We start from the raw sequence: 12,733 nt of genomic DNA, 5'->3' as shown, positions 1-12,733 counted from the left end.
CGACTACCGTATATCGAATTTTGCACATTCGTCGAAATTCCTTTGACATGCTCATGTCCTTAATTCCTTATATCACTTTGTACTTAATATCATAAAGAAAATTTTAAACATCCTAGTTTGGAGAATTTCTAATTTCTATGATAGGAGAGCTATCTTGAACCTTACTTCAACCACGTAGTTGAGCATTGGAAGCTGAGTTTGGAGTGGTCTAATAAGGTTTTCTTTAAGCATAAGGATATTAAGAAAGATCCGGAAAGTCATGTAAAGAAGTTGGCTGAATTTTTGGATGTGCCATTTACAGATTTACTCCACAAGAATATAATCGTGCAGGCACGATGAAAAATTTGAAAAATCGGACACCAACAAAAATGGAACGTATAACAAGTGATTTGAGAAGATGAGTTACTTCACAGGAAGTGGGAGGTGGGAGGTGGGAGGTGGGAGGTGGGAGGTGGGATCCATCATTTTATACCAAGCATGGTGGAGAGGTTTAATAAATTCAAGCAACAAAAACTTGATGATACTGGACAACTGGTTATCCCTTCAGGTCACTTGTCGATGATGTGATTTCAAGGTTTCTGATATTTGGGAATAATTATGGCTTATGTGATACACTGGATAGTTGTATGTCTTATACTTAATGAACAATTATTTTGACTACTTTATTAATAGAGAATAACGTTCATGCTACGGGTATTCATAACTCCCATCGAATTAGGAAATTCATTTGTTACAATATGTCTCGCACACTCTGGAAACAAGAGATGGTATTGTGTCAGACTCGTCAAACAAACTATTCTCGTCGGACGTCACACACAGAAGACCAAATGAAAGAAAAACAACACAAGTTGATGAAAGAATTTACACACCAACTGAAAGAATACAATAATCAAAAACTGAAAGAATACAATAATCAACTGAAAAACAACACAAGCTGAAAGAATTTACACACCAACTGAAAGAATACAATAATCAACTGAAAACATCAAAAAAATCAAAGAAAAACAAAATCAAAAATACCAAATGAAAGGTAGAAATGTCTAAATGAAAGAAAAACAACATCAAATGAAAGGAAAACATATGTGAATGATACAAAACAACAATTATAACACACCAAAAAAACAAAATATGTAAATGAAATAAAGACAGCATCAACTGAAACAAAAACATAATAAAATGAAAGAAATACATATCTAAATGAAACAACAAACAAATAATAAAATGAAAAACAACATAAACACTAAAAAAAAAAATTGAGTTCGCGTGAGTAGCACGTGCGAAGCTAAGGCCTTAGCAAGTTAGCACTACATGCTCTGCAATCTGCATCATAGTTGTGGATGCAACACCATCACCAGCACGAATTGAACACAAAGTGAGAGAAAGAGAGAGAGCGTCTGAAAGTTCTCTCACTATATCAATGGCGGTTTCCTTTCTTCCTCCTAATTCCTTCCATGGAAAACTGATACTGAAACTCAATCTGAATCAACAATTTCCTTCTTTTCTCTCTCCTCCACGAAAAAGCCCTCGCGCGTTAAGTTGGGCTCAGCCCCGTCCGACGAAACCTATTAGGTCAAACGGTCTGACCCAATAGTTTCACTTAAAACAAATAGTATATGAATTTTAGAACATATCACACATAATTCATGATTCTGGTAATCTCTTACTCTCATTTTATTTAAGCACTAGTAATCATGTTTTAGGTGGCAATAGTCATACTATTTCCCAGATCCCAATCACTTCTTAGTATAATTATGTGTGTCTAACAAGTCAAGATAATTTGAAAAGAAAACAAGTTTAACCTAATACGGAATAAAGTAAAAGTTGAAATATTTTTAGAAAACAAACTTAAACATAAAGTATCTTTAAAAAAACAAATGGAGTACTATTGGGTTAAAATGGCCCAAATTTCTTTTGGTCCAATTTCATAACAAAAGAATGTTGATGCTTTGCTCATCATGATTTTTCTCTAGAAATCAAGATAAATTTGGGTATTATGTCGGCAAAATTAAGTATCTTGGTAATGAAGAGTTCTAGACAAATCATGATATTTGGATCACATTTGGCAACTTACAACACCGACATACCACACTTATATAGTATAGGGGTATTGGGTAACATTTTGCTTAATCCACCATTAACTTACCACACACCTCCAATTCTATGCTACGATGCTCTACACTCTATAAGTGTTCCTTCTGGCTTAGAGAGATATTACCTACAATATCTAGGTTTGTTGCTATCGTGTCCGTTATGGAGATTTGGCTCTTTAAGATACTATGAGGTCGGAGATTCTAATACACACAATCTCTTAAATCACTATCTCTTTTGTACTACTTCTAGTGAGTTTATATTATAGTGAGAGTTGCATTTGTACTACTCACCCTAATAAGTTTCCGGTGATTCTTGTACTCTCCTATTTCTATATAGTGGATCTTAGGTACTCGTCGTCCGTGAGTTTTTTTTGGCTCTATTTGAGGATTTTTCCCACGTTAAATTGTGTTTGTCCATCTTTTTACTACTTTCTTGCCACATATTTCCAACTCTATTTATTTTGCTCAATCTCTACATTTTTAATTTGCTTCCGCTACGCACTCACAACCCTAACAAGTACACAAGTAAAAATAATCACAAATGGCAAATTATACTATATTAACCAGAAGAAGCTTCACTTAAAGGCTTGATTTACATAACTTATGGTGTGGGTTACAAAACATTAGATGTACAATATTTACATAATTTACATATTGAAATTTTTATACATTGCTAGTGATAATTATCACAAATAAATCAAACTATCAAACTCGTAAAAGAAAAATATATCAATCTAGTAGGGCACATTTCCTTACCAGCCAAAATAAAATAAAAGAATATGAAGTTGAGGAGACTTGTGGACTTTCATGATGAAATCAAAATCAGATCTCTTGACTGCACTCCAGTAAAACAGACACTTCGGGAACACTGATTGTCCGTTGAGTAGACGACTGGTAATTTTCCTTTACAGGAAGTAGCTTTCCTTCAAATAAGCTATTTGTGATCCATCTAGCCGGCTGCAACAAGCACACAACATGCAGTTTAACACGAGTTTGTAGAGATTGGACGAAAAGATCCTTAGAAGATGTTGTACCAAGCACAGTAAATTTATAACCAATACTAACCACAACAGCAATATTCTGCTCAGAGGCACACTTCTTCAGGTGGCGAGTTGCACGACTCTCATCCTCTGTAACAATAACACCAAAATCAACCTTCTTTTTCTCTGAACTCTGAGCCAACCATTGCAGACTTTTGTACACATGACCCTGTCCATGCTGAAATTGCAAAAGGGGGAGGAGTTGAATCGGACTGTTGATTATCTTGATTACGCACAACAAAGATGAAGATCATCTAATCTCCAAGGAATGTGTTAAACTCCAATTTTGTTAATTAATTCCTCCAGCAAGGAAGAACTTGAAATGGTGACATGACATTTGACAACAGACGATATTAATCTGTTTCAGTTTTCACATATGATAAATTTAATAGAGCCATACTAAAGTTGGGTACTAACAGTAGACATCTTAGCAGAAGAACAGGATTTGGGTTGTTAAACTAACAGAGTTCAGTGAAGAAGAAGATGAGCTTTCTGATTTAATAGAAGTTATGTTAGTTGCTAAGTAGCAACATATCAAGAACCCTGCAAACAACACCGGTACGGTGCTCAATGCCAACATTGCAAGTTTCTAGTTTAGCATTTCCCTTAATTTGACGCGGACAATTGCAATTATTAATTAAAAAATGATAAATTGCATACAGTACTCCAGTTCACAGTTATTATTATAGTTTACTATATGCAGCATAAAAAAAGACAGCATGAAGGTATTTAGTTAAACATAGAACACCGTGCCAGCACCATGTACACCTAGAACATATCTCCAGTAATTATGAACAATGCCACCCTTTAAGACTAATGATAATGCAAGAAGAGCAACAACCCAGCAACGAACTATTCCAGCCAGAATCTCAATAATCTTCTTAGACTCTGATAGCAAATAGCCAAATACTGGGTTTTGATATTGCTCATGTAAAAAAAAATGTTGCTATGGCATACTCTAAAAACACTTTGTTACCTTAATAACTTTAGCCAATTTCGAACAGAAACTATGTGTCCCTTGTAGCATGACTCCAACTTTGGCAAAGATGTAGTCATTGTCATTTTGACAAATTGATTTTCCAATTTGGTTCAGCATACTAGTAGTCTGATTGGATAGTATTAAGTATCTGTCAAAACAAATACCCAAGTGAGAGAAAATTACAGAATAACGGTTCAAACTACGCAACTTTAAAAGGTCAGAAAATCAAAGGGGATAGAGGGTTAATTAACTATGTGATTGTGCCAATGGCTTTTTTTTAAAAGCCACAAAAAGTGTTGGTGGCTTTGAGGTGAGGGGCATGAAAGAGAGCTGGAAGATAGGAAAAGAAAGTACCTAGCCGATGATTAAGTAATAGTGTTATTCAGCATAATATTACCACCTAGTCATGCATGATCAGGATGAAGTTAAATTTCACAAGAGTTTATCCTCAACCCACCCCCCCCCCCCACCCCCCCCCCCCCAATGATAAACAACACCACCCTTTTCTCTAATCCTCTACTTCACTTCCCTGTTACTCCCCATTTGCTGTTGGAGCTCTGAAAATATTAACTAATTAACCATGCTGTGTAGATGCTCATATGCTCAGTTATCACATTGTAACATCACAAATGTCTAAAGTCTGTCACCAGGTGGCAAACAAGCATATAGAGAACTATCCTCTGCACTATTAGGGCCTTTGCAGATATAGAGGGTCAGCTAGTCCTTAAGCCATCACTAGAATGGAAGTCCCAGCCCCATAGCATAGCATACGAAACCTTTTGCCAGCCTAAATGACAAGGGCCAATCCAGCTAGCCCTTCACTATTGCCTCTACATCCCTGCCTTTATATAGCCTCCTCTAACATTTTGTCTTCTTAGTAAACTAACTTTAACACTTACAAGTCTTGCAACTTTTTTTGCCAAAATGGATAAGATGGTTCTTGCATTAGATGGTAGACGAGTATCCATCTTAAAAAAAAAAAAAAGCAGTCACATAGAAGGTACTGGGTTGGAATGGTCTTAGGCCAACTTGCCGCATATACAACCTTTGGGCTTTGCCATCACTATTGAGTCTAGACACAATTATGCAAAGAAATTAGGATAAAAAAATAGATGTACTGGAGAAAGAGTGAGGAGGGAAGAGAAATCGCAACAGAAAAGGGATTGAACCACTATTGAAGTGATCATTAATCAACACTTGTAAGCAATATTTATCAGAATTAATCCTTTTGCAGGATTTATCATCAATAGTTTGACCTTCCTTCAACCGTAACAGATCAATCTAGTCTATATCTCCATTACTTCACTTAATTTTGGTAATAAGACCAGTCTGTTAAAAATGAAAACAGCATTGGAGATGTATAAAATCATGCAGCAAGTATAGGGAAGTTATCAGAGATCAGATTTACAACTTACCCGTCAGGAGGCAAGACAGAACCGACACTAATGGAATCATATGCCCAACCAAGTTTAAGCAAGAAGGCATTCACAGCACAACCATACAAAAACCTTGTGGTTTGCAACTGCAATAAACATGCAAAAAAAAATTAAATAAAACGCCCACTTACTTATATTGGGACACTAGCATTAGAAAGATAATAGTGCAAATCACAAAAAGTTGTGTTGTAAGAGGGGGGGAGAAAACTTTATGGGACATTATTGACATTGTTATTGCATAGAGAGAGTAATAAAACATATAACAAAGATTTGAGAGTTTGGACCTTCTTTGTGCACAAGACAACAGGAAGCCTTTCAGCATTGAGTCTGAGAGACCTCCTTCTCCTTGAATGGGGAGGTGGAGCAGGGATATCAGAAAGGACCATTCCACCATGTTTCCTCAGTAGACCTTCGATTTCTTTTTCTTTCTTCTTGGAAAAGCCCGTTAACAAAAAGTCTAAACCTTGGAATATTGTTCTCTTCCTACCCTTTATGCGGCATTTAGTAAGACGCTCTTTTACTTCTTGAGAAGCAGTACCTTGGTCCTTGTCACACTTCTTAGACCTATCCCTCAGTCTGCAACTTGACCCTAATCAAAATATTATTGGTTTCTTCAAAAAAAAAAAATTTAAAAATATAGATAAAACTATGCAATGAGGTGATAATACTCACAATTTTCGTTGTTGGGTGTTCTTCTGAGATTCTTATTCAATTGTCCTTGAGGCATTTGAATTTTGAGGTCAGCATCTGAAAAATGAACTCGCTTTCTAGTGGGAATGTCAATTTTGGGAAGGTCACTAGATGGACCTTGAGGGATTTCTCTGATATTGTGATAAATTTCATTGGAAGATGGAGCTTGATCTTCCAATAGATTAGCTGTTGAGATATCACCAACATGGAGTTTAGGAGCTTTGAATCTACGTGTCTTATGGCATAGGACAAGAGGTGATGTTGGGATATTATCAAGATGAACATGAAGCTCCACTTTCTTTTCCGCATTTATTTCACAATGATCTTGTATCAGTCTTCCACATGCATTTGCAACATGATTTTCCTCATTATTTGTAGCAGTAGTAGAGCTGATTATGAATTTAATAGGTCTATCTTCCTGCTTACTTTTAGCAGTAGCACAGTTGGACGTGGATATGACAAGTGGTTGCTTTGTTGAATCCTTGTCATTCAGGGAGTTGATGCAGCCATAAAGCACCCTTGCATTATTTTCTCCTAAGCTAAAACTTCTCTTGGGTGAAATAGAGGAATTTACTGGAAGTCCGGTACTGTAATTCTTGAGAGAGGTCAGCTGTCGGCGAATAAGAGGAAAAGAACCAACATCATTAATAACTAGCTCATTGTGCTTCTGTCTGCCCAGATACTCATCATTGCGACCAGAATTTATCTGGGCAATTCCCATTGTAATTTCTGTAGGTAAAGTTCTAAAAGCATCAATCAATTGATGATCAACATTGTTATTAGTAGGCAGAAAGGAATCACTAATTTCTTCGGAAATGCTACAGGGAACCATTGAACAAAGAGGATCAATAAATGACGTAGAATCTTTCGCAACTTCCTGACTGACAAGTGCGCCTTTATTAGCTGTGTTGCATGAATCTTCAAAAGGTTTTCCAGATTCTACAGCATTTGAGCTAAGATGATGATTGTGTACAACTGAGTTCTGATCAGGAATAACATCCATGGATTCTGAAAGATAGCTAGTCTCGCCAATAAGAAGTTTGGGAATAGATTTTCTTCTCGGTGATTTGCTGCCATTGCAAGCATCTCCTTCCTGGTTAAAAAAAAGGAAGAAATAAGGGAGCAAATTATTATTCTATATTTTCCTCTTTCTTTTCTGCATAAATATCTTTTTACAGTTTTCGCGGTTGCCCCTCCTTTCTCGAAATAAATTCTGAAGAAAGATGCTCCAGCATACTCAGAGACACATTCTTGATTCATAAATATTATTTAACACAAGAACTGACAAAACTTCAGATACATCAGAATGAAAAAATCAGTCAAAGTTCAGGACATAAACTCAGAATAAGCATATATGATAATATACGCCTTTCTAGTAGACCAAAAATCAATTACTTCACTAACAAAAAACAGTAGGTAGGGATCCCACTGAAGGAGTCTTTGGAACGTGAAATGTACACAGCCTTAACATTGTAGGAGAAGATAGGCTGTTTCTCAACCAAATCCATAACTTTAACCATCAGCGATAAAGGAGTTTGCCACAAAATCATGTTAAAGAAAGAGGTTGATGTTAGAAAATTGATGCAAAGCATCACCAGTTCTGAAGGTTCTGCATACCAATCCTGTCCAACCACCAAACCAACGGCTTTGGAATCTACATGATGATCTGTTGTTCTCCTCATTCATGTCTGCCAACAGGAATGTAACAGGTTCAGATCAGCATTTGTCACATTGCAATGATGATCATGGAGAAACTTACGGATCTTTACCTACATAATGTGAATGCCTTATTGTAGATATAGAGTGTAGTCGCTCTTTTCTTGAATGCTGAGATTGAGGAGAATCTCTTACTTCTAGTTGATGGGGGAAGCCATCTACATATGCCTTGTCATTTGTTTCTTCCTGCAAATTAAAATAATATAGTTAAGGCAAGTGTTCTGATTTTTTTGAGACAAGCCAGGGACCAGATAAAAAAACAACATATTTTTCGTTCCTTATTATGTGTATTATCAGCTTATTGTAAACTTCATCTGCAAATCTTGATTGCTTTGGGGATTATCATAAAAAAGAGAATAATGGGAAAGTCCTGTTATCAGTTACCTGTACTGTTTGCAGATCATCTAAATTCCTATTCCGAGACTCATTTTCAAAAATCAAGTCAAGTGATGAGTTTCTGCACAGTTTTTCTAGCTTCTCATTATCAAAGATTTCAACCAAGTCTTTTGATTTATTTTTTCCCGGGTTACTTTCCTGAAGTTCTGTCGCAAAACCTCTATCGTAATAAATTTCATGGTCCCCCTGCATTTCACATTGAGCCTCGTTATCCACTCCATGAAATTCTGACTGAGGAGTCTCCTTCACTCGAGATATAGATGGATCTATGAGGGGAATATTTCCCAAATTACTGACAGACAAACCAACATCTTTATATGCATCCTCCATGTCAGAGTCACCTAAATCTGAAAGGGTGTCAGCACTATTACCAGAATCCTTAAAGCAACACAAGGAATCTTTCAAAACATCTAGTCGTGCTTGCTTCACTCGAAGAGCAACTTTAAGTATCGCTGAAGTAGACAGATTTTCTGAAGGCAATTCACTTTGTACTATGTTATGTATGGATAATGCTTCTGATGCAGCGACAGAGAGCTCCACGGCATCACTAATATCACTACATTCAGCACACTTGGAATTAAAGATCTCAATTGTGTTATGTCTGGCATCATTACGAGATGGAGTTCGGTTAGCAAAACATCCGGAATATATTTCATCTGAAGGAGAAGGAACAATGTTCATTTTAGAAGAATCATGGTCCGTGTTGCACCGGATCTTTTCTCTAGCGCCAACAAGAGCTGTTGCAGAATTTAGCTTGTCATCTTGTGAGATATCTAAAAGTGAATTGGAAACTATAGATGAAGTTCCGCCTGTTGAAAGACGTAGATCAAAATGCCGTACCTGCTAAAAGGAACATGTGAACACAAAAGTAAGCTTCCAGATAAATAGAAGAACAAATGCACCTGTAATAGCACACAAAAGCAGATTAAGCATTTGGTGTCAATCTCCTTTCCAAAATTTTCCGAAATCTCACCTGATTGCTAAATTACAACTCCAGAATTGGAAGAAATATATAGAAGACAAAGAAAGCAAAATAAGACTTAGAACAAGAAAGTAACTTGACCTATAATTCAAAGTGCAGACTTCTACACGTAGCCCCTAGGAAAGTGCAATTCAAAGCTTTTAGATTGTAGTAAAATAACCACAGACAAAGCAAATGTTCTTAATTTTGAGCTCAAAGTTATCATGTCATTTGGAAAAAAGAAAGCAATGGGATGTAAAAACACCATCCTACAAAAAGGCCTATGTCATTGCACCTTCTTGAACCAAGCATATAACATCGCCAATCTTAACTGCACCTGATTCCGAATAGCAAACACTGAAACCCAACTTCCTCTAGAATTAAGAATAAGCATGATCGAAACAAAAGAAAGAAAAATATTAACAGCAATAAAGTTGTGTATGCGTGTCCAATGCACAATGTGACACACATTAAAGAGACTCGGAGACTTTCTATAAGCATAAATGATATGTGACCAGAAGCAGGTTTACCGCTTTTATGTTGTATTCTAATAGTACTTCATGTCAAGGTATATGAACTCTCCAAGACACTACACACTTCTATACTATGTTATCTTTAAATCAGAAAGCAAAGAACACTATTGACCATTATCATCCACTACTGAAGTCATTGCCCATTTTCCCCTACTGATATATTGAATGTAACATACCGAAGTATTCACCATACATTTTAATATTCTAAACATGTTTATAAACTCTCCTTTCGCCATACATAACTAGATACAGTTCTGATGTATAATTTCTAAAGCACATGCCTGAATTATCACTTCCTTAAAACCATAACTTCGCCATTTAACTGAGCCCGCAAAAGCAACTAGATTCTATGGCAAACAACTAACACATAATGCTAGGGATAATCCATCAGATAGATAATCTTGGTTAACAGATTACTATAGAACCTTCATGACAGACTGAGAAAGAGAGGAAGAAGAAAAGAACATTTTAAATCAATACCCTGAAACTGGAAACCAAAAGCTGCATATCATACTGAAGAATGGGTAACATGTATTTATGTTTTTAGTTACAAAGATAAACAATGAAGGCAGGGGAAAATGAAGATATACATCAATAAATAAAGGCAGGAATAAGGAGAACATCTCATTTACACTCAGTACCATACTATCACAAGTTGTAAAACATGATAAAGATTATAGAAAGAGCTACTAGTGCACCTTTTCACAAGATGGAGTGAGGGTAATTGGTGAGCTCTCTTCTCCAGATAGATACAAATGGCAAATTTTGAATCTGCTTTCTCTACTTGTCAAAATGTTGGACTCTTTCCTGTTCTCTCCTTCAAAAGGATCCACATTCTGCACGTTGCAATGCAGGGGAAGGAGGGAAATTGTCATCAGTGACCTTCACTAACAAGTAGGCCTTTCTGAAATGCTTACAGTTAACAAAACTAACGGTTGATTTTACCCAAGAGTAAATCAATACATATATCTAGTAAGTATTCTGTAAGACCGCCTTATCATAAAATTAGTGTAAGCCCACCTCACCTTTTGCCATAAAGGGTCGCTTTATAAGTTAAAGGGGTCACCTTTAGACAATGGGTTACCTTTTACCTTACAAGTCACTTCTACTCTAAGGGAACCCTTTAGGGAAAAAAGTTACCCCATCTTACCATAAAATATGATAAGACGGCCTTATATGAGATTTTGCAATATATATCATTGGATCTATTTGTTTCCTCTTTCACATTTGACAAAAGCATCATCCTTAAGTCAACAGAAACTAAAGCAACCCGATTGACACTGGCAGCATACAGCCACAATATCACATCCAAGGTGCACCAAATTTCGTCATGGAAACAATTTATGAGCATATCATATCAGCCAAAAGTAAAACAATGCTACCCTTTGTTGTTTTGATTTTTTCAATAAGAATGATCCTATTACTGTCCAGCAAAGGATGTTCTTGTTCAATACTACGAAACGTTTAAAGTCAAAGCTAGTGCTAGTGCATTTACAAAAATGCCGCATACACTCAAATTCCAAAATTACATAATTATCAATATGAAATTAAGCAGTCTTAGTTTATATAACATCACTTCTAGCAAGAGTAGACCGTACTTTTGGTATAGCAAATCAGCACAACATTTGTGAGAATCCAACAACGCACCATAATAACTACAAATTTTCAAATAAAACGAACCCTACAAAAATAGAAATCAAATAAATAAATTAAAAACCTGAAGAGAAGGAAGGAAGACTTCCTCGTTAGACAAATGTTGCGGTGAGGCGGTGGATTGATTAGGTTGAAGCCATGCCGGAAGCCAAGCTACATCCTGTCCAAGAATATGGGTGGGTGGTCAGTCCAAATAAAAATTGACATAAACTTTGTATTATACGTACAATTTAATTGAATTGCATTAAAAACAATAATGTTTAGATGGAGAATATTGGTATAGAATAAAGATGGGAGTACGTCAGAGAATTGAGGAGGGCGAAAGGGGAGCGTCGCCATTGGAGAAGAAGTTGAAGTTGGAAGGAAGGACTGAGTGTGTGGGAATTGGGAGTGGCGCGAGAGGTGAGTAACCTTGGCGCCAAATCAAACAACAAATGGAAACCCAGACCCGGACTATTTATATGAAGTATATGGCTGGGGTCTGGGGAAGCCTGGTGGCGCTCATATGTTTGTGCTAGGGCTCGAGCCTTGACTGGACTCATTTTGATTTTTATAATTGGTCGAAATCACAGATAATTGGCTACAAATTCTCATATAATAACCTTTTACTTTAGAGGGTCACATAGGCTATATTCTTTTAATTCAAGTGCAATGAACTGAATACAAAATCTGAGAGAAAACTAGATAAACTAAATTGAAGTGAACCTAATTTATTTGAATTGAAGTAAACTGAATTTTCATATATTTAGTCTAAAAAACATATCCTTAACTGAAAGGGTTAGAAGTAATCTCGTTAAAGGAAAATGTGACCCCTTCACTTAGAATGTGATTGTTTACATCCAAAAAGAACCCTAAAGTCATCCTTTCAGGATAAAGATGAGGTGGTCTTACACTAGTATTATCATTATAAGGAGGACTTACAAAATAGTTAGGTCATGTTTCCTTTGGACTTATTAAAGTTAAATTGAACTCAATGAAACTTAATGAACCTCAGTCGAATCGAATTGAACCTAACATAGATGAATTGAAAGGAACTTAAATTAAGTCCAGCACAATAAGGCCTTATGATTCTAATAATTGGGTTGATTATCATTTAACCCCAGAGGTGGCTAAGGCCATGTGCAGGGTGAGCAACTGCACAGGGCCCCCGAAATATAAGTATCCAATTCTATTAGTTGTCCACCTAAAAAAAGAAAAGAAAACCTCAATCTAATTACAAATTTAAAGAGATTACTTTCT

General features: G+C 36.2%; 1 protein-coding gene across 3 annotated transcripts; it reads right to left on the bottom strand.

Moving 5' to 3' along the window:
- Nucleotides 1–2,649: 2,649 nt before the first annotated feature.
- Nucleotides 2,650–12,044, bottom strand: LOC104888808 (uncharacterized). Of its 3 annotated transcripts, none has more exons than XM_010673895.4 (12): nt 11,795–12,044; nt 11,559–11,654; nt 10,540–10,677; nt 8,336–9,190; nt 8,005–8,137; nt 7,853–7,923; nt 6,218–7,328; nt 5,830–6,134; nt 5,525–5,631; nt 4,107–4,257; nt 3,156–3,308; nt 2,650–3,047 (listed from the first exon to the last, which is right to left on the bottom strand). In XM_010673895.4, the coding sequence occupies exons 1-12, from the start codon at nt 11,831–11,833 to the stop codon at nt 2,913–2,915; spliced, it is 3,294 nt and encodes a 1,097-aa protein (XP_010672197.2). In that variant the 5' UTR covers nt 11,834–12,044; the 3' UTR covers nt 2,650–2,912. The 3 variants fall into 3 exon arrangements, with proteins under 3 accessions (XP_010672197.2, XP_019104157.2, XP_019104160.2); XM_019248612.3 differs by having other exon boundaries at nt 8,336–9,187; XM_019248615.3 differs by lacking the exons at nt 11,559–11,654; nt 11,795–12,044 and having other exon boundaries at nt 8,336–9,084.
- Between the last annotated feature and the right edge of the window lie 689 nt (nt 12,045–12,733).

This window comes from Beta vulgaris, chromosome 3, assembly GCF_026745355.1.
Source record: "Beta vulgaris subsp. vulgaris cultivar EL10 chromosome 3, EL10.2, whole genome shotgun sequence".
NCBI classification, from domain to species: domain Eukaryota; kingdom Viridiplantae; phylum Streptophyta; class Magnoliopsida; order Caryophyllales; family Amaranthaceae; genus Beta; species Beta vulgaris.
Note: the sequence above shows the minus strand (reverse complement) of the source record. Positions and strands in the feature narration are given on the sequence as shown.